Genomic DNA, 21,543 nt, shown 5'->3' on the forward strand with positions numbered 1-21,543 from the left:
TGGATCCACTTAACTTCTCTCTGCTTGCTTCCTCCCTCTGGTTTTCCCCTGCCTCACCAATGTCTAGACACAGCAGGAGTCGCAGGACGGTGTCGCCACCAGCCTGTGTTGTGAGAGTGAACCGTTTGAATGTGCTGCTCAGAAGGAAAATCCAGGAGACGCAGGCAAACATAACGAACAATCCATTGTTCACGATTCCACTTGTTTGTAAAAAAGAGTCAAGTAGCCCAGCAAAAAAACATGCAATGTTGCTTAAACAGAAGGAGAACTAACAGTCACTGACAACCAAAAAAAAACAGTGTGGTTTTAGGAGGGGTTCTGAAAGACACTCATGGGGGTGTCCCCAGAAAGTTGACTAGCAACAACAACAACTGGAACGTAACACACCTACCAGGAGCACCAACTACATTTGCCCAAGATTAAAAAATATAAAAAATAGAAACTTAATGACAGAAAACTTTTTAAAAATTCGCTAAGTGAAATCAGGAAGATCAGATAAAGGATTATTTGTCTAAAACTCAAACTAAGGCGCCAACTAAAGGTGTTAACCCTCCGCATCTATCAAGACAACTGGAGCACTGGGCCAGCACAGGTGTAACACATACTGACTAACGAGACGGCAACCAGCACAGGTGTAACACATACTGACTAACGAGACGGCAACCAGCACAGGTGTAACACATACTGACTAACGAGACGGCAACCAGCACAGGTGTAACACATACTGACTAACGAGATGGCAACCAGCACAGGTGTAACACATACTGACTAACGAGACGGCAACCAGCACAGGTGTAACACATACTGACTAACGAGACGGCAACCAGCACAGGTGTAACACATACTGACTAAAGAGACGGCAACCAGCACAGGTGTAACACATACTGACTATCGAGGTGACACCACTTGGTGCGTCTATGTGCTAACGAGCTATACGTCCAACCTGAAAAAACATACATGGAAAAACCAAAGCCTGTAACATGGAGGTAGGTGCGATTAGGTCAATAATATAGGCGTTCTGAGCTTTAATCAACGCTGTGAGTAATATTTCGATGTTGACCAGTAATAGATTTTCTTTGTGCACAAAATATACACTGAGTGTAGAAAACATTAGGAACACCTGCCCTTTCATAGACTGACCAGGTGAATCCAGGTGAAAGCTATGATCCCTTATTGATGTCACCTGTTAAATACACTTCAATCAGTGTAGATGAAGGGGAGGAAACAGGTTAAAGAAAGATGTTTAAGCCTTGAGACAGGTGTTGTGTGCCATTCAGAGGGTGAACCAGCAGGACAAAATATTTACGTGTCTTTGAACGGGGTATGGTAGTTGGTGCAAGGAGCACCAGTTTGAGTGTGTCAAGAACTACAACGCTGCTGGGTTTTTCACACCTGTGTGTTTCAAGAATGGTCTACCACCCAAAGGACATCCAGCCAACTTAAGTCAACATGGGCCAGCATCCCTGTTGAACGCTTTGGACACCTTGCAGAGTCCCCAACTATTTGAGGCTGTTCTGAGGGCAAAAGAGGGTGCAACTCAATATTAGGAAGGTGTTCCTAATGTTTATTTTTTGAATTTGACCACCTTTTCTCCCCAATTTCGTTGTTGCTAGTGTGCGATGAGACAAGGCCAAGCTCTCCCTAACCCGGACGACGCTAGGCCAATTGTGCGTTGCCCCACGCACAACTGGGTTCATGGCAGAGCCTGGACGCGAACCCAGGGTCTCTGGTGGCACAGCTAGCACTGTGATGCAGTGCCTTAGACCACTGCGCCACCCGGGAGGCCCTGTTCCTAATGTTTTGTACACTCAGTACAATATCGGCCGCGTGCGCTCTATGATTTTTGCATATTCAAATGTGGTCAGGACACGCAGGTTAAAATATCAAAAGCAACTGTGAACCAACTATATTAATTTGGGGGCATGTCGGAACACATATGGATATTGAGCGAGCTTGCTAGATAATTTGTCCTGGGAAATGAACAGTGGTTTGTTAAGTCAGAATTTCTTGGAAGTTCATGAAGGTGTTCCACTGGGGTTGAGGGGGGGGGGACCTGTTCTCTTCACTATTTATATCAACCCCCAGCACAAGGTGCACCTGTGTAATGACCATGCAATTCATTCAGCTTCTTGATATGCCACACCTGTCAGCTGGATGGATTATCTTGGCAAAGGAGTAATGTTCACTAACAGGGATGTAAACAAATTTGTGCACAAAATCTGAGAAATTAGCTTTTTGTGTGTTTGGAGAACTTCTGGGATATTTTATCGTGGGGTCAACACTTTACATGTTGCGTTTATATTTTTGTTCAGTGTGGATGATAGTATTATGTGTGCTATTGCCCTGACTGTTGATCTGGCGGTGTCAAAACTACAGCCAGATTTTAGGGCTATGCAGGAATCCCAGGCAGCATAAGAATGTTTCAGATGAACTACATGGTTTATCTTATCCGAGGGGGGAATGAGATCAACTGAATGTTGTGACCCTGTAGTAGATCAGCGGTCGGTCATGTCACAAGGTGATGTCACTTCACAAGGTGAAACCAGCGGTCACCAGCGCCTGACTGAGTATCCGAGTCAAAATTAAGAGGTTGACATAGCAGCAGTGTACGCTGACACCTAGTGGGGATACCTTGTCTGCTCTTTGTCGTACGCATACACAACACTGCCCCCTTGTGTGTGTACTGTATGTATGTATTTGTATTTATTATGGATCCCCATTACTCTTCCTGGCGTCCAGCAAAATTAAGGCAGTTTATACAATTTTAAAACATTACAATACATTCACAGATTTCACAACACACTGTGTGCCCTCAGGCCCCTACTACACCACTACCACATATCTACAGTACTAAATCCATGTGTATGTATAGTGTGTATGTTATCGTGTGTGTCGGTGTGTATGCATGTGTCTGTGCCAATGTTTGTGTTGCTTCACAGTCCCCGCTGTTCCATAAGGTGTATTTTATGTTATTTTAAATTTGATTTTACTGCTTGAGTCAGTTACTTGATGTTGAATAGAGTTCCATGTAGTCATGGCTCTATGTAGTTCTGAGCGCCTCCCATAGTCTGTTCTGGACTTGGACTGTGAAGAGACCTCTTGTGGCATGTCTTGTGGGGTATGCATGGGTGTCCGAGCTGTGTGCCAGTAGTTTAGACAAACAGCTCGGTGCAGTCAAATCTAATTTTAAATCAAATTTATTTATATAGCCCTTCTTACATCAACTGATATCTCAAAGTGCTGTACAGAAACCCAGCCTAAAACCACAAACAGCAAGCAATGCAGGTGTAGAAGCACGGTGGCTAGGAAAAACTCCCTAGAAAGGCCAAAACCTAGGAAGAAACCTAGAGAGGAACCAGGCTATGAGGGGTGGCCAGTCCTCTTCTGGCTGTGCCGGGTGGAGATTATAACAGAACATGGCCAAAATGTTCAAATGTTCATAAATGACCAGCATGGTCAAATAATAATAATCACAGTAGTTGTCGAGGGTGCAGCAAGTCAGCACCTTAGGAGTAAATGTAAGTTGGCTTTTCATAGCCGATCATTAGGAGTATCTCTACTAGAGGTCGACCGATTATGATTTTTCAACACCGATACCGATTATTGGAGGACCAAAAAAGCCGATACCGATTAATCGACCGATTTATAGAAAATAAAAATAAAAACTTTTATTTGTAATAATGACAATTACAACAATACTGAATGAACACTTATTTTAACTTAATATAATACATCAATAAAATAAATTTAGCCTCAAGTAAATAATGAAACATGTTCAATTTGGTTTAAATAATGCAAAAACAAAGTGTTGGAGAAGAAAGTAAAGGTGCAATATGTGCTATGTAAGAAAGCTAATGTTTCAGTTCCTTGCTCAGAACATGAGAACATATGAAATCTGGTGGTTCCTTTTAACATGAGTCTTCAATATTCCCAGGTAAGACGTTTTAGGTTGTAGTTATTATAGGAATTATATGACTATTTCCCTCTATACCATTTGTATTTCATTAACCTTTGACTATTGGATGTTCTTATAGGCACTTTAGTATTGCCAGTGAAACAGTATAGCTTCCGTCCCTCTAGTTAGCACGCGCTAACTAGCTAGCCATTTCACTTTGGTTACACCAGCCTCATCTCGGGAGTTGATAGGTTTGAAGTCATAAACAGCGTAATGCTTGACGCACAACGACGAGCTGCTGGCAAAACGTACGAAAGTGCTGTTTGAATGAATGTTTACGCGCCTGCTTCTGCCTACCACCGCTCAGTCAGATTATATGCAACGCAGGACACGCTAGATAATATCTAGTAATATCATCAACCATGTGTAGTTAACTAGTGATTATGATTGATTGTTTTTTATAAGATAATTTTAATGCTAGCTAGCAACTTACCTTGGCTTACTGCATTCGCGTAACAGGCAGACTCCTTGTGGAGTGCAACAAGAGAGAGGCAGGTCATTATTGCGTTGGACTAGTTAACTGTAAGGTTGCAAGATTGGGTCCCCCGAGCTGACAAGGTGAAAATCTGTCGTTCTGCCTGAACAAGGCAGTTAACCCACCGTTCCTAGGCCGTCATTGAAAATAAGAATGTGTTCTGACTTGCCTAGTTAAATAAAGGTATACATTTTTTTTTATGTAAAAAAATATATATATATATCGGCGTCCCAAATTACTAATAAATAATTGGCCATTCCGATTAATCGGTCGACCTCTAATCTCTACCGCTCCTGCTGTCTCTAGAGAGTTGAAAACAGCAGGTCTGGGACAGGTAGCACGTCCGGTGAACAGGTCAGGGTTCCATAGCCGCAGGCAGAACAGTTGAAACTGGAGCAGCAGCACGGCCAGGTGGACTGGGGACAGCAAGGAGTCATCATGCCAGGTATTCCTGAGGCATGGTCCTAGGGCTCAGGTCCTCCGAGAAAGAGAAAGAAAGAGAGCATCAGAGAGCATACTTAAATTCACACAGGACACCGGATAAGACAGGAGAAGTAATCCAGTACACCAACATGGCAATACCTCTCACAAACACAAGTAGTGATGAAGTCAATCTCTCCTCCACTTTCAGCCAGGAGAGATTGACATTCATATTTTTAATATTAGCTCTCTGTGTACATCCAAGGGCCAGCCATGCTGCCCTGTTCTGAGCCAATTACAATTTTCCTAAGTCTTTTTTTTGTGGCACCTGACCACACGACTGAACAGTAGTCCAGGTGCAACAAAACTAGGGCCTGTAGGACCTGCCATGTTGACAGTGCTGTTAAGAAGGTAGAAACTAGGGCCTGCCTTGTTGACAGTGCTGTCAAGAAGGTAGAAACTAGGGCCTGTAGGACCTGCCTTGTTGACAGTGCTGTCAAGAAGGTAGAAACTAGGGCTTGTAGGACCTGCCTTGTTGATAGTGCTGTCAACAAGGTAGAGCAGCGCCTTATCATGGACAGACTTCTCCCCATCTTAGCTACTGTCGTATCAGTATGTTTTGACCATGACAGTTTACAATCCAGGGTCACTCCATGCAGTTTAGTCACCTCAACTTGTTCAACTTCCACATTATTTATTACAAGATTTAGTTGAGGGTTAAGGTTTAGTGAGTGTTTTAGTTTTAGATATAATTAGGGCTAACTTATTCCTTGCCGCCCACTCTGAAACTAACTGCAGCTCTTTAAGGGTTGCAGTCATTTCAGTCGCTGTAGTAGCTGACGTGTCTAGTGTTGAGTCATCCACATACATAGAAACTCTGGCTTTACTCAGTCAGTGGCATGTCCTTAGTAAAAACAGCCCCCACAATCATTTTATCATCATTTTCTCTCAGCCAATCATCAATCATTTGTGTAAGTGCTGTGCTTGTTGGGTGTCCTTCCCTATAAGCATGCTGAAAGTTTGTTGTCAATTTGTTTACTGTAAAATAGCATTGTATCTTGTCAAACACAATTTTCCCCAGAAGTTTACTAAGGGTTGGTAACAGTCTGATTGGTTATTTGAGCCAGTAAAGCGGACTTTATGTAGTGGAATGACTTTTAGGCTTAAATTGAAGATGTGGCCAATAGGAGTGGCAATATCATCTGCTATTATCTTCAGTCATTTTCCATCCAGATTGTCAGACCCCGGTGGCTTGTCATTGTTGATAGACAACAATCATTTTTTTCACCTCTTTCACACGGACTTTACGGAATTAAAAAGTACAATTCTTGTACTTCATAATTTGGTCTGATATACTTGGATGTGTAGTGTCAGCATTTGTTGCTGCCATGTCATCCCTAAGTGTTCTTATCTTGCCAATGAAAAAGTAATGAAAGTAGTTTGCAATATCAGTGGGCTATGTGGTGAATGAGCCATCTGATTCAATGAATGAAGGAGCCGAGTTGGCTTTTTTCCCCAAAATGTAATTTAAGGTGCCCCAATGCATTTTACTAGTATTCTTTATAAAATGTATCTTTGTTTCATAGTGTAGTTTATTTTTATGTAGTTTAGTCACATGATTTCTTAATTTGCAGTACGTTTGCCAATCAGTTGGGCTGCCAGACTTAATTGCCACCTTTTGTCTCATCCCTCTCAACTGTACAATTGTTCAATTCCTCATCAATCCAAGGGGATTTACAGTAATTTTATTAATGAATGTGTGCTTATTAGTAACTGGAATAAGTAGTTTCATAAATGCTTCAAGTGCAGCGTCTGTTTGCTCCTCATTACACACCACAGACCAGCAAATATTCTTTACATCATCAACATATGAATCACTACAAAACTTATTGTGTTTTATGTGTGTATCCATATATGTCAGCTGTATGTGTCTATTGTGTACAGAATATTTATGGTGTTTGTGTATGCTAACCAGTTGACCTAGCACTGACCCTCTGACCTCCAGATGACCCCTGCCCCTAGCCTGGTGTCCATCCTGAAGAGGAGGAGGAGTGTGTGTGTGGAGAATGTGTGTGTTGCTCCCTCCTCGGTCCCGCACAAACATCCTGCTAAGCGCAGGGTCCGCTTCAAAGTACCTGATGACGGCTTTGACCAGGGTGAGGGTGTTTGAGTCAGTGTACATATGCCCAACAATGGCTATAATCAAGTCTATGTGTGTCTGCATTCTTACTATTTCACCCTCTCCCCGTCTTCTCCCTTCTCCAGACAAGAAACGGTTCAATAAAGCTCAGTTAATAGACATCTAAACATGTTGCTCTTCCCTCCTCCAGACCAGGTGGGCGGAGACTCGTGCCTGCTCCTCTTCCTGCTCTGCCTGGTCACCGTGGTGATCAGCCTGGGAGGCACTGCCCTCTACTGTGCTCTGGGCAACACCCACTCCACCGTCTGCAACGACTTTTCTCGGAACGCGGACTTCTACCTCGCACAGCTGCATCGTGGAATGGATCAGCTCCGACACTGGCTGACCCCTGGGTTTTAGTTGACCCCAAGGAGGAGAGAAGATAGATGAGGGAGAAGTAGAGGAAGGAGAACCCCTTATTTTACAAGGTGGATACTCTCCTTTCTCCAACTTGGACAGGATTTCTCTCCATGTCCTCCCATTTTCCTCTCTCTCTTTCTGTCTTCACTGGCTGGCCAGTTAATGTGTGTGATGGGAGAGCGAGTGATGGAAGGTGTATGTGGTACTAGTAGCCTGCAACCACACTAACAGCAGCCTAAGACATCTGCAGCGCTGCCTAGTAGGACTGACATAGGACCTGTAATATACTGGACTACCTATAGATTTTAACTATACACTACTGGACATAGAGTGATTCTGTGTCAGCCCAGAGGAAGGGATAGACTGGGCTAGACTCATTACCAATTAGCTCGGATCCGCTCACTACCATATGGAGACGTCTGGATCCTTCAGGCATGGACAACACCGCTCACATGTAAACAAGAAGCGGCCGGTCAGCCTTTTTAAGAAACCAATTCTTTGTTTATGGACTCCATTTTGTATCTCAACTGCACTTTGAATGTGAACAATTGTGCTCTGGTCAGAAACATGAAATAATGTCTTAAAAAATATTATATTAATGAACATTTTGTTTTAATGAAACAGATTAGACTTTTCTTTATGTTCCTCACTGTTGAAGATTCTTACGGAGTGTGTCAGGGTGTTTCTTTGGGCTGAAGTTAGAAGTTGCTCCTAACCACAGATCTGAGATCAAATCTTAACCTTATCCTCAACCAGAAGGGGGAGGAAATGTCTGACTCTGTATCAGTAGTAAGGGCCAACTTCTGTTTGAGGGTGTCTGGGATTATTGGGTTGTTTTGGGGTACAGATTGTAGCGTTGGCCCTCAATGACCATATATGCAACATGGACAAGAAAGCAATACGTCTGTAATCGTGTTCAAGAATGTTTAGCGCCCTAAGGGTCAGGTCGGTACTAGAAGAGGAATATCTGTTTAGCTGAGAATCGTCTTTGCTCAGGCATGTGTATATTTATCTTTATTGTGAAATAATTATGGGCATGATCAGTATTACACCAAGTGCATTACCTCCTGCGATCAATGGACTTTGGATTTGGATCAATGGATTTGGATCCAATGGATCAATGGATTTTTACTTATTATAATTTTTGTGCTCATTGTTATTTCTTTTATTTCAGGCTTTTTATCAGTCTATTTAATCTGTTTTACTGTTTGTGTCAGTCGGCGGTATGTTTTAGTTTCGTCTGGCGTTCAGTAGACGTGTCCCAATGGCTCCTATGATAATGTAATAATGATGTAGTCGGCTGGGCAGTGACTCTTAGGCTGCATCCCAACAGTCTAAAGTGTTGTCCTCTTCTTGTCTCCTCTCTTTCATCTCCTCTTATCTGAAAACACAAGACGGGTGAAACAAACTGCAAATATTCAGAACTGTTTTCAAATGGACAAAATAGATATGCAACTTGCTTTTGTCTTTCAATGTTCTTTCAGAGGGGGGAAGATGAAGGAGAAGAGACGAGGCGAGGATGCCACAGTAGAGTATTGAGATGCAGCCTTGGTTTTAAAATGATTTGCACGTGTCTGGCTGGTCTAGATGACTGTCTTACTGTTTGGATCTGAAGTATTTATATCATATCTGCACGTGGGGAGAGAAAAAAACGACCTTCTGTTGTTTTTCAAGTTTTGGCTTGATGTGGTTATCGTTGGTTGTTATTTTCCCTTGTTTTGTTCTTGAAGACTATCTTTTGAAAAAGAGGAGTCTCTTTCCAAGGCTCACCAGTTAAAGAATGCCAGTTGGAAAAGTCAGAACAGAAGCGGGACAGTCTCCATTTTCAACTTTTCATCTCTGTGTATGATGACATGTGAAGGTGATTAGCTAATGTGTGTCATTGTGGCCAATGCTGCGTTCAGAACCTAGTGGGAAGGTGGAAATTACCAGTTGTGAATTTGTAATTGTGAGTTTGATGCTTTCACTTGCTTTGAACTTGTTGAGAAACGCTGATTTGCTTAAGGCAAACAAGCTGGGTCAAACAAACTAAAAGTATAGCTATCATGCTTGTAAACAAATTATAGTTTAAAAATCATATTAATAGATTGCTTTTTACAAATGTTTTGTTGCATTTAACTGCCGAAAATGCTGTTATCGAGATAATTTCCTTAGTAGGTGACATTCAGCATGTGGGACAAGTCGGCTCTCAGAGATGATAGTTTCTCACTAGTAATTACAAGTTGGAGGGCCAAGGTCGTATATGGTAAGCATTTTGCTACACCCGCCATAACATCTGCATGTGACCAATAAAATTGGATTTGATTTGAATACCACCTTCCCACTTAGTTATGAACACAGCATCAAATCTTTCTTTGCATTCTGTGAAGAAAACAATGGGCAAGTTTGTTTTGCATGGCCTGGTACCCCGGATGGGTGTAGTTTGTTCATTTTAACCATTCCATTGGCACTAAGAAATCTCTACCCACCCGGGGCACCGGGCAAAATGAAACTCATCCATTGGTCAAGTTTGTTTTGCATGGCCTTGTGCCCCGGGTGGGTGGCGTTTTCTAATTTTAAACCATTCCATTGGTCCTTAAGTGAAATCTCTACATACCCAGTGCACCGGGCTTTGCAAAACGAATCACCATTGAGAGGGATGACTGTGGTGAGTACCTTTTAAACACCTGTTTCTCTCTGATTGGTTAATAAACCTCACTGTGGGGACTGATCTGACACAATTGTACTCTGTTATTCTAGCTATTAAGTTTGTAAATTGTTAGAAAGTTGTTCATCACAATAGTCTGATAAAGACTATCACCAAATACAAAGAGAAGCTCTTTAAAGAAACACTTCTGAATGATACCTTTAGGTCGCTAGGGGCCTTGAACCACATTGGAGAGCCTCCCTCACACAGTGCCTTCAGAAAGAATTCACACCCCTTAACTTTTTGTTCTTACAAAGTGGAATTATAATAGATTATTATACAATATTAATGGAAAATAAACACTAATTTATCTTGCTTCGATAAGTATTCAACCCTCTGAGTTAATGCATGTTAAAATCAACTTTGGTAGTGATTACAGCTGGGTCTCTAAGAGCTTTGCACACCATGATTGTAGAATATTCGCCCATAATTTAAAAAAAATATTCAAGCTCTGTCAAGTTGGTTGTTGATCATTGCTAGACAGCCATGATATTTTAGGTAATTGTCCCGGTGAAAGGTGAATTTGCATCCCAATGTCTGGAAAGCAGACTGAACCTAGTTTTCCTCTAGGGTTTTGCCTGTTTTTCTATCCTAAAAAAAAAAGTGTGTGTGTGGTGGACTGTCATTACAATTTCTTCAGGGGAACCTGGTAAAATGAAGGTTGTAGTGTAGATAGCCACTGGATGTGTCTGAATGCACTGTCAGCATGCAGCCAAAGTTACTAACCACTTGGAGCCAACTAGTGCTCTCCCAAACCGTATCCTGATGTCGACAGCAGATCGGGTAGCCTAGTGGTTAGAGCGTTGGACTAGTAACCGGAAGGTTGCAAGTTTAAACCCCCGAACTGACAAGCATTGTTTGATATAATTTAAGACTGAGTTTAAGAAAAATGCAAACCTACTAACGCGTCGAACACACCGATAGCATTCCAGCATTTTGGTGCACCACAATTACATACATTTCCAATGAAACGCTGCGTTTGCCTTGCAGTCAGTTGCAGTGCATACCTTGGATTTATCGAACGTATGCGGTCAAACTGTATGCGTAAACGGCTTGACAGAAATGATAGCAGAAGGTGTGTGTTGAGATTTTGTTGTATACATATCCAGATGATGCTGCGTGCTATTTAGCGCACTGCTAACGCAGCGTTTCGTTGGAAATTAATGTAATTCTAGTGTCGGTGTATTCGAGGCCAAAGAAGGCTGCGTGTCCAACAAATGCGCCAAAGAATCTCTCACGGCTGCTTCTCACCGTAAGAGTTGTAGGACGAGGTTGACCTTGTCGTTGGCTACTACTAGACACTGATCTAAAGTCAGTTTTGCACAATAGGATTTGAAGAGGGTAAACTGAACCCCGACCTGTGCCTACGCGCAACCTCTGCGTTAAACTTGCAAATTGATCAGGTTATCAGGTAAGTTTGTATAGCTAGCCAATTGATAGCTAATTGCTTGAATAGATCACTACAACATAGCCGTACCTGCTCAATTGATTGTTTCCCACCGAAACGGAGTGGAGAATCATCGACAACAGTCAACAATTCAAAAACTGGCACATAACCACTGTACTCAAACTGAACGCTAGATGGAGTTGGTGTGCTGTCTTTTTTTCTGCGCTAGAAAATCGGGCAAGCCTACCTATCCCAGAAGTTTGGTGCAAAACCCGCGAATTCAGATAAATTAAAAGTTGTCGCATAAAGCGTTCTTAATGTTTCAATGTTTTATTTTCACTACCTCAGGGATCACAGACGTCTCGGCTTAGCAGCCTTCTTCAGTGTGTAGGTACAAATCTTTTTCATCCAAAACAGCATTTGTAAGGAACAAAGGTGAGTAACCCATGAGCAACAGGTGCTTCAAATCAGGGTTGCAACTCATCTGCCAATCAGGGACGTTGCTTCTCCGGTCTACCTGTTTACAAATTACAATCACAAAGAAATTCTGAATTATAGGGTATGGGAGCAGGCACAAAGGGCAACTGACTGTATTCAACGCTGAACAAAAATATAAATGCAACATGCAACAATTTCTAAGATTGTACTGTTACAGTTCATATAAGGAAAGTCAATTTAAATAAATTCATTGGGTTCTAATCTATGGATTTCACATGACTGGGAATACAGATATGCATCTGTTGGTCATTGATAACCAATCAGTATCTGATGTGACCACCATTTCTCTCATGTAGCGTGACATCACCTTCACATAGAGTTGATCAGCATGTTGATTGTGGCCTGTGGAATGTTGTCCCGCTCCTCTTCAATGGCTGTGGGAAGTTGCTGAATATTGGCAGGAACTGGCCCAGATCATTCCAAACATGCTCTATGGTGACATGTCTGGTGAGTATGCAGGCCATGGAACTACTGGGACTTGTGTACAGATCCTTGCGACATGGGGCCGTGTATTATCATGCTGAAACATGAGTTGATTGCGGTGGATGAATGGCACAACAATGGGCCTCAGGATCTCGGCACAGTATCGCTGTGCATTCAAATTGCCATCGATTAAAAAGCTATTGCCTGCCCATACCATAACCCCACCACCACCATGAGGCACTCTGTTCACAATGTTGACATCATCAAAACATTCGCCCACACAACTGCCATCTGCACAGCACAGTTGAAACCGGGATTCATCTATGAAGAACACACTTCTCCAGCGTGCCATTGGCCATCGAAGGTGAACATTTTCCCACTGAAGTCGGCTAGAACGCCTAATTGCAGTCAGGTAAAGACCCTTTACGATGAGCATGCAGGATGAGGACGATGAGCACACAGGTGAGCTTCCCTGAGATGGTTTCTGACAGTTTGTACAGATGTTCTTCAATTATGCAAACCCACAGTTTCATCAGCTGTCTGGGTGGCTGGTCTCAGATGATCACGCAGGTGAAGAATCCGGATGTTGAGGTCCTGGGCTGACATAATTACACTTCCGCGGTTGTGAGGACGGTTGCATATACCGCCAAATTCTCTAAAATGACGGAGGTGGTTTATGGTAGAGAAATGGACATTCAATTCTTTAAGCAACAGCTGTTGTGGACATTCCTGCAGTCAGCATGCCAATTGCACGCTCCTGAGACATCTGTGGCATTGTGTTGTGACACACCAGGACAAGTTTAGCTGAGGAGAATGGTGTCGACAGAACACCTCTGTTTCACCTTGCTCTAGGCAGCCTACCCTGAATCTACAGAGGGAGAGGAACAGCCAGCCAAGGGAGATTTAGAGTGGTTGAGGGGAGAGCGAAGATGGACTGACTGTGTGTGTTGTTGTTGATGTGCTTGTGGTGTTATGAATGTGTGGTGTCGTCAGCATCCATCTGAACACTCATCTGTTTAGAACATGGTGCCGTTACCTCGTCTTCCTAGATAGACTTGTTATCTCCCACAATGTAACAACGCTACTGCATTTGTCTTGGGCCTGGTGTATGAGACTTTACCCCAGCTTTCAGTTACACACACACAGTGTACTCTGAGATCTGCTTGTAACCATTGTGTGTGTGTTTGTCCGGAATGATGAGCCCACTGATCTGAGAACACAGTGGTTATTGTGCTCACAATAACACACACACAGCAGAAAACAGGTGGCAGTGTTTGGGAACGAAACAAAAGCTTGACTCTGAGATATGTTCTTCCCATCTTCTATCGGTAAGCGGGCGATCATGTTTGTGGACTGATTTGTAGCAAGCTTTGGGTATAGGTGCTGTTATTTGTAGTGAGGCGGCAGTGTGTGTGTGTGTTTGTTTGGGACTCTGCGTGTGTGTGGCAGCAGATGTACTTCAGCTGTGTGTCAGATTGAATATGTCATTCTAAATGCAACGTAAAGCACACTTTGCACACACTCAACCTACTACCTGTCTGTCTAAGCTTCTACACAGAGAGATCTACATGCACCGTGTACCTAGGGTTTCCTATTAAACACCTGTGCTGCTTGACTCCCTACTCTTTCTCCCCCCTTTGCTCTTCCTCCCCATTGGCTGTTTTCTATCAATTATTTATGTTGACTAGGTTAGGCCTATCTGCAGTGCATTACACATAGCATCAGACCCCACCACTCCTCTGTCCTACATAAAATCAAATGCTATTAGTCACATGTGCCAAATACAACAGGTATAGACCTTACAGTGAAATGCTTACTTACAAGCCCTTAACCAACAGAGCAGTTCAATGAATAGAGTTAAGAAAATATTTACTAAATAAACTAAAGTTAAAAATAAAATAAAAAATCGAAAATGAACACAAGTAAATTGACACCGTCTAGTATATTGGTCCTGGATGTTAGGAAGCTTGGCCCCAGTGATGTATGTTTGTTGACCTGTGGCTTCCAAGCCCACGCTGGGGTGTGTGAGGGTATGAACTAGCTAGAGGGGCAAATCAAAGGACTTAAAGCCACATTAAAGCAGGAAGCAAATGCTGCCTAGGTGATCTCTCCACTGTTTGTTCTTAATGAGAGCTAGGGGGTGGAGGACACACACACACGCCCAGCCCAGCCCAGCCCAGCCCAGCCCAGCCCAGCCCAGCATGGGCTTGCTAGCCACAGGTCAACAAACCATTCGCAGTTCTTCCAGTCACATAGATAAGAGGGGGAAGGATAGAGAGAGTGTTTGTGTAAGGTGGTGGGAAACAGGGATTTTTATCCTTGATCGTAGAGTGATTGGTATGTCTGACAGTTCAATGGGAGTGTTTAGCTGTGTGTTATCAGTGGTTACATGTGTGTATCAAATCACATTTTATTGGTCACATACACATATTTAGCAGATGTTATTGCGGGTGTAGCGAAATGCTTGTGTACCAAGCTCAAACAGTGCAGTAATATCTAACGATTCACAACAACAAACACACATCTAAATGTATAATAATGAAATAAAAACTTTGACTAGAATACGGTATTTACATATGAAATGAGTGAAGCAGTATGTAAACATTATTAAAGTGACTAGTGTTCCATTACTAAAGTGATCAGTGATTCCATGTCTATGTACATAGGGCAGCAGCCTCTAAGGTGCAGGTTTGTGTAACCGGGTGGTAGCCAGCTAGTGATGGTTTTTTAACAGTCTAATAGCCTTGAGATAGAAGCTGTTTTTTCCTTTGTAATCCATGATTGTCTGTAGACCCTGCTACATACGTTCTGTGTCTGAGCCGTTGAATTACGACTTCACTTTGTCTCTGTACTGATGTTTTGCCAGTTGATTGCCTTACGGACGGAATAACTACATTCTTTATATTCAACCATATTCCCAGTCACATTGCCGTGGTTAAATGCGGTCGTACTCACTTTCAGTTTTGTGCATATGCTGCCATCTATCCACGGTTAGGTTTTTATAGTCACAGTGGGAACAACATACCCTATACTCTTCCTGATTAACTCAGTCACCGTGTCCATGTTTACATCAATGTTATTCTCAGAGGCAACCTGGAACATATCCCAGTCCGCGTGATCAAAACTATCTTGAAGTGTGGATTCCGATTGGTCAGACCAGTGTTGAAAAGATCTTAGCACGGGTACTTCCTGATTGAGTTTCTGGCTATAGGAAGGGAGGAGCAGGATGGAGTCGTGATCTGATTTGCCGAAAGGGAGGGCGGGGGTGGGTCTTGTAGTGATCCCAGAAGGGGAAGTAACAATGGTCAAGAGTTTTTGATGCGTGAGTACTACTGTCAATGTGATAGAACTTCTATAGCGTTTTCCTCAAATATGCTTTGTTAAAATCCCCAGCTACAATAAATGTGGCTTCAGCAGGATACGTGGTTTCCAGTTTGCACAAAGTACAGTGCAGTTCCTTGAGGGCTGTGGAGAGAGCCATGATTCCGTGAAACAGAGTATGATACCGTCCTTGATGTCTCTCTGGAAGGAGATCCTCGCCCTGAGCTCGTCTACATTATTGTCAGGGACTGAACATTAGCGAGTAATATACTTGGGAGCAGTGGATGGTGTGCACGCCTCCCAAGTCAGACTAGAAGTCCAACCGAATACCTCTTCTCTGCCTGCGGTGTCTTGGAGCAGCCACTGGGATAAGTTAAATTTCCCTTGGAGGTACGAACAAAGGATCCAATTCGGGAAAGTTGTATTTCTGGTTGTAAAGCTGGTGAGTTACCGCTGCTCTGATATCCAAAAGTTCTTCCCGGCTGTATGTAATAACAGAAAAAACATTCTGGGCTGATAATGTGAGAAATAACACACACAAAAAACAAAATACTTCAAAGTTGCTTAGGAGCTAGAAGCAGAGCTACCATGTCTGTCGGCGCCATCTTCTTCTGTGTGTGTTGTTGTTGTTAGGCCAGGCATCGTCTCTGCCAGGAGGCGTTCCTGTGATATATAGTTTATTCTGGAACTCAATTCTAACATTGAGTCATATTGATCATAGTTACATTTAACATTTAGTTGTAAATATGTTCTAACACACCTGATTCAGCCAATCATGGTCCAGGATGAAGAGATGGATTAGTTGATCATTTTAGATGCACTATTGTAAAGTGGCTGTTCCACTGGATGTCAGAAGGTGAATTCACCAATTTGTAAGTCGCTCTGGATAAGAGCGTCTGCTAAATGACTTAAATGTAAATGTAAATGTATTTTAATCAGGTGTGTTTGGGCCAGAACAAAAGCCTGCACACAGCCAACAGACAGTAAGTTTACTAGACTACTCCTGTAGAGAGCAAATGACTGGCTGTATGCAGTCAGTCATGAAGCATACAAATGCCTACTTTAGATAAAAGGGGAAAGATGCAATGTTCACAGAAAATCTCCAATGCAAAGCAGAGATGAGAACAGGGATTGTTGAGCGCCTAGTCAGCATTCCTCTCCATCCTCCTCTCTCCTACTGCAGTCAGGGGGTCTCAACCTCTGGATGTGAGGATACACACGTAACGGCAACATCTGTCACACACACACATGCTATCGTGCTATGCTCATGGTGTTGTGTGAATGGGTTTGTTTTAGGATGTTTTAACTCCATATATGGACTCAATAGCCAGCTGATTCCTTATAATGGTGGGGATTTTTTATGATCTAGATTTTAAAGCATCTGGTGGGTCAGATGAGATCAGAGTGCAGCTCTGTGAACAGTGTGTTTACACATTTACTATACTTGTGAGTACCAGAAGTTCTCACAAGAAAAGTCAACAAACCAAAATGCAGGGAAGTGAGGACATTTTGCCAGTCCTCACTTGTAAAAATGCTATTTTAGGCTAGGTTAGGTTTAAGGTTAGAATTCGGGTTAGGTTTAAGGTTAAGGTAAGGGTTAGGGGTTAAGGAAAATAAGATTTTGAATGGAAATCAATTGTTGGTCCCCAAAAAGTCCTCACAAGTATAGTAAGACACAGCTGTGCGTGTGTGTTGTGCGATCAATGCCGTAGTAATGCAAATAGGTCATTGTAAATAAGCATTTCACTGTAAGGTCTACCTGTTTTATTCGGTGCATGTGACAAATAACATTTGATTAGATTTTTTGGAAATATATTCATTAGGTCCTAATCTATGGATTTCACATGACTGGGCAGGGGCGCAGCCATGGCAATACAAATGAGTTTTTCTCCACAAAAGGGCTTTATTACAGACAGAAATACTCCTCAGTTTCATCAGCTGCCCAGGTGGCTGGTCTCAGACGATCCCACAGATGAAGAAGGTGGATGTGGAGATCCTTGGCTGGCGTGGTCACACGTGGTCTGCGGTTGTGAGGCTGGTTGGATGTACTGCCAAATTCTCTAAAATGACGTTGGAGGAGGCTTATGGTAGAGAAATGAACATTCAATACTCTGGTAACAGCCCTGGTGGACATACCTGTAAACAGCACGCCAATTGCACGCTCCCTCAAAACTTGTGATCATGCTGTTTAATCAGCTTCTTGATATGCCACACCTGTCAGGCGGCTAGATTATGTTGGCAAAGGAGAAATGCTCACTCACAGGGATGTAAACAAATTTGTGCACAAAATATGAGAGAAATAAGTGCATATGGAACATTTCTGGGATCTTTTATTTCAGCTCATGAAACATGGGAGCAACACTTTACATGTTGCGTTTATATTTGTGGTCAGTATAATTACATTGGTAACCAGTTTATAATAGCAATAAGGCATCTCGGGGGTTTGTGGTATATGGTCAAATATACCACGCTAAGGGCTGTATCCAAGCACTCTGCGCATACGAACAGCCATTAGGTGTGATATATTAGCCACCTCTTTGGGTCTTATTGCTTCATTGGAAAGAATGGTTCCAAAAGGGTTCTTTGGCTGTCTCCCATAGGAGAACCATTTTTAGTTCCAGGTAGAACCCTTTATGGAACCCAAAAGGGTTATTCAAAGGGTTATCTTATGGGGACAGCCGAAGAACCCTTTTAAGTTCTAGATAGCACCTTTTTTTTCTGAATGTAGCATCTTAAATCTGACAGACAGACCTGTCAGATCAGAGTACAGAAGCAGGAGAAAGCACCGCTAAACTGTATTAGCCTCTAAGCCTGGAAATGAGAAAATCATTCAGCCACGACGGGGCAGCCCTGAGAAAAGGAACCCACCAATTTCTACCTCACATTGAACCACCACTATACAGCGTACTGGGGAAATGAATTACCGTGCGTACACACACACACACACACACACACACACACACTTTCATCAAAGCAGACTTCCATCTTTCATTCAGCACGTACAGTACCAGTATTCCATCTAAAATGATAATGTACATTCATATGAAAGATCCAGAGAAAGAGAGGAATAAGAGAGAGCAGCTACTTTAATTCTATATTGATTTTAAACGTTTGAACTCCATTCAATATATTCATGAATGTATTGATACTGTGGCAGAATACAGACTCTCTAGAAAAACGTCATCACCCTATCAATCAGCTGAGCGAGAGAGAGAGAGAGAGAGATGAAAGTCATGAGACGTGGGGGAAAGAAAAATAGCGATTTAGATGAGAGGAGACACACATTCTGGGTAAAGACTCAGAAGATGGAGAAATCCAGAGTAGATAAAAGGCACAATCTTAAAATGATGAGGGAAGGATGCTTCTTGAAGTGTCCTCACCTTGATTTGCCGAGAGAGATCAGAACAGAGATCACATAGACTCAATAACTAGCTACACATTGGCACGGCCAGGTCAATAACAGCAGTAGTCAACCTGTGTACAGTAATATTGATATTCACAGAAAAAAATAATTAAATATCTGAAGACTGATGGGGGTAAATATAACAGTTTGAATGTGTTTGACTGACTGGAGTGTCTGTGTGTCTGTGTGTTTGTTTGACTGACTGGGGTGTCTGTGTCTGATTGTGTGTTTGTGTCTGACTGGGGTGTCTGTGTGTGTGTGTGTTTGACTGATTGGGGTGTCTGTGTTTGACTGTGTGTTTGTCTGACTGGGGTGTCTGTGTGTGTGTGTGTTTGACTGATTGGGGTGTCTGTGTGTCTGTGTCTGATTGTGTGTTTGTGTCTGACTGTGTGTCTGTGTCTGACTGGGGTGTCTGTGTGTCTGTGTTTGACTGTGTGTTTGTGTCTGACTGTGTGTCTGTGTCTGACTGGGGTGTCTGTGTGTCTGTGTCTGACTGTGTGTTTGTGTTTGACTGTGTTTTGTGTCTGACTGTGTGTCTGTGGTTTGACTTTAAATCCCAGCATTCCCTGTGTGTCTGTTTTTGACTGTGTGTCTGTGTCTGACTGTGTGTCTGTGTTAAAGGGTCTGTCTGTGTGTCTGTCTGTCTGTGTGTATAACTGTGTGTTTGTGTCTGACTGTGTGTCTGTGTTTGACTGTGTCTTTGTGTCTGACTGTGCTCTGTGTGAGCTGTGTGTTTGACTGACAGGGGTGTCTCCAGTGTCTGTGTCTGACTGTGTGTACATTACCAATAATCTGACTTATTATGAGTTCTGTGTCTGACTGTGTTTTTGTACTGTACTGGTACTGTTGTCTGTTATATTTGTCTGTGTCTGACTGTGTGTTAATGTCACCACTCAGAGTTTTGTCTGACTGTGTGTTTGTGTCTGAGTATAATGTCTGTGTCTGACTGGGGTGTTGTGTGTCTGTGTCTGATTGTGTGTTTGTGTCTGACTGTGTGTCTGTGTCTGACTGGGGTGTCTGTGTGTCTGTGTTTGACTGTGTGTTTGTGTCTGACTGTGTGTCTGTGTGTCTGTGTTTGAATGGGTGTAAGTGTGTGTCTGTGTCTCAAAGATGATCAGAGGACGAGAGACAAAAGCACCTGGAAAGTATTTTAACCACAGACAAATGGATGGATAGGAAATACTCAATCTCTTTCATGCTGAGAGGAAGCAGGCCACTGCCAGCACTGTGTGTGTCTGTTTGTATGTATGTCTGTCTGTGTCCATATAACTGTAATGTTTGTTTTGAGAGCACATCCATCAATGTCACATTCTCATCTCTCTGTTCAGGCTGTGAGTGAAAATGCTACACCACACAGTTCTCAGTATACTGGGTATCGGTGATACATCATACCAATAATCATGACTTGTTTAGTCATGCCAATCAACCTATGTTTTGGGGGCATACTTCAACTGTACTGGTACTGCTTTTCCTTTCAGATTCAGAAGGAAAACCTGTCTCTCAAATGACACCACTCAGTAGCTTTACTGTAACCAGCAGAACTTTTCCCCTTTAGTGTACTACAGGAGACCAGAGCCATTTTCCCTTTAGTGTACTACTGTGGATGTGAGCCCTATTCCCTTTGTGTACTGTGTGGATCAGGAGGCCCTATTCCCTTTAGTGTACTACTGTGGACCAGAGCCCTTTTCCCAAAGATGTACTACAGAGACCAAAGCACCTGGAAAGTATTTTAACCACAGACAAATGGATGGACAGGAGACCAATCTCTTTCCGCTTAGTGTACTACAGAGCCAGAGCACTGTGTTGTGCCTTTAGTGTACTACAGGAGACCAGAGCCCTATTCCATTTAGTGTACTAATGTGGATCAGAGCCATCTATTCCCTTTAGTGTACTACTGTTCAGGCTGTATTCCCTTTATGTACTACTGTGGACCAGAGCCCTTTTCCCTTTAGTGTACTACAGGAGACCAGAGCCCTATTCCCTTTAGTGTACTACTGTGGATCAGAGCCCTATTCCCTTTAGTGTACTACTGTGGATCAGAGCCCTATTCCCTTTAGTGTGTTTACAGGAGACCAGAGCCTATGTTTTCCCTTTACTGTACTACAGTGACTGGCCAGTATTCCTCTTCAGATTAGAAGCAAAACCTGTGGATCAAATGATACCCTATTCCCTTTAGTGTACTACTGTGGATCAGAGCCCTATTCCCTTTAGTGTACTACTGTGGACCAGAGCCCTTTTCCCTTTAGTGTACTACAGGAGACCAGAGCCCTATTCCCTTTAGTGTACTACTGTGGATCAGAGCCCTATTCCCTTTAGTGTACTACAGGAGACCAGAGCCCTATTCCCTTCAGTGTACTACTGTGGATCCTATGTGGCCACTTGCCAACTCTGTCCCAACTGGCAGCTTCATTAAATAGTACCCGCAAAACACCAGTC

At 42.8% G+C, this 21,543-nt stretch overlaps 1 protein-coding gene across 3 annotated transcripts in view; it reads left to right on the forward strand.

The window, feature by feature from the left end:
* LOC135508387 (consortin-like) overlaps positions 1–10,109 on the forward strand; it is a 37,617-nt gene extending 27,508 nt beyond the window's left edge. For all 3 annotated transcript variants that reach the window (XM_064928530.1, XM_064928531.1, XM_064928532.1), the window contains exons 11-12: positions 6,856–7,006; positions 7,181–10,109. In XM_064928530.1, coding sequence (XP_064784602.1) covers positions 6,856–7,006; positions 7,181–7,389 — 360 coding nt within the window. In that variant the 3' untranslated portion in view covers positions 7,390–10,109. The remainder of the gene's footprint in view (positions 1–6,855; positions 7,007–7,180) is intronic.
* The last annotated feature ends 11,434 nt before the right edge of the window (positions 10,110–21,543 follow it).

This window comes from Oncorhynchus masou, chromosome 21 (genome assembly GCF_036934945.1).
Source record: "Oncorhynchus masou masou isolate Uvic2021 chromosome 21, UVic_Omas_1.1, whole genome shotgun sequence".
Classification (NCBI taxonomy): Eukaryota; Metazoa; Chordata; class Actinopteri; order Salmoniformes; family Salmonidae; genus Oncorhynchus; species Oncorhynchus masou.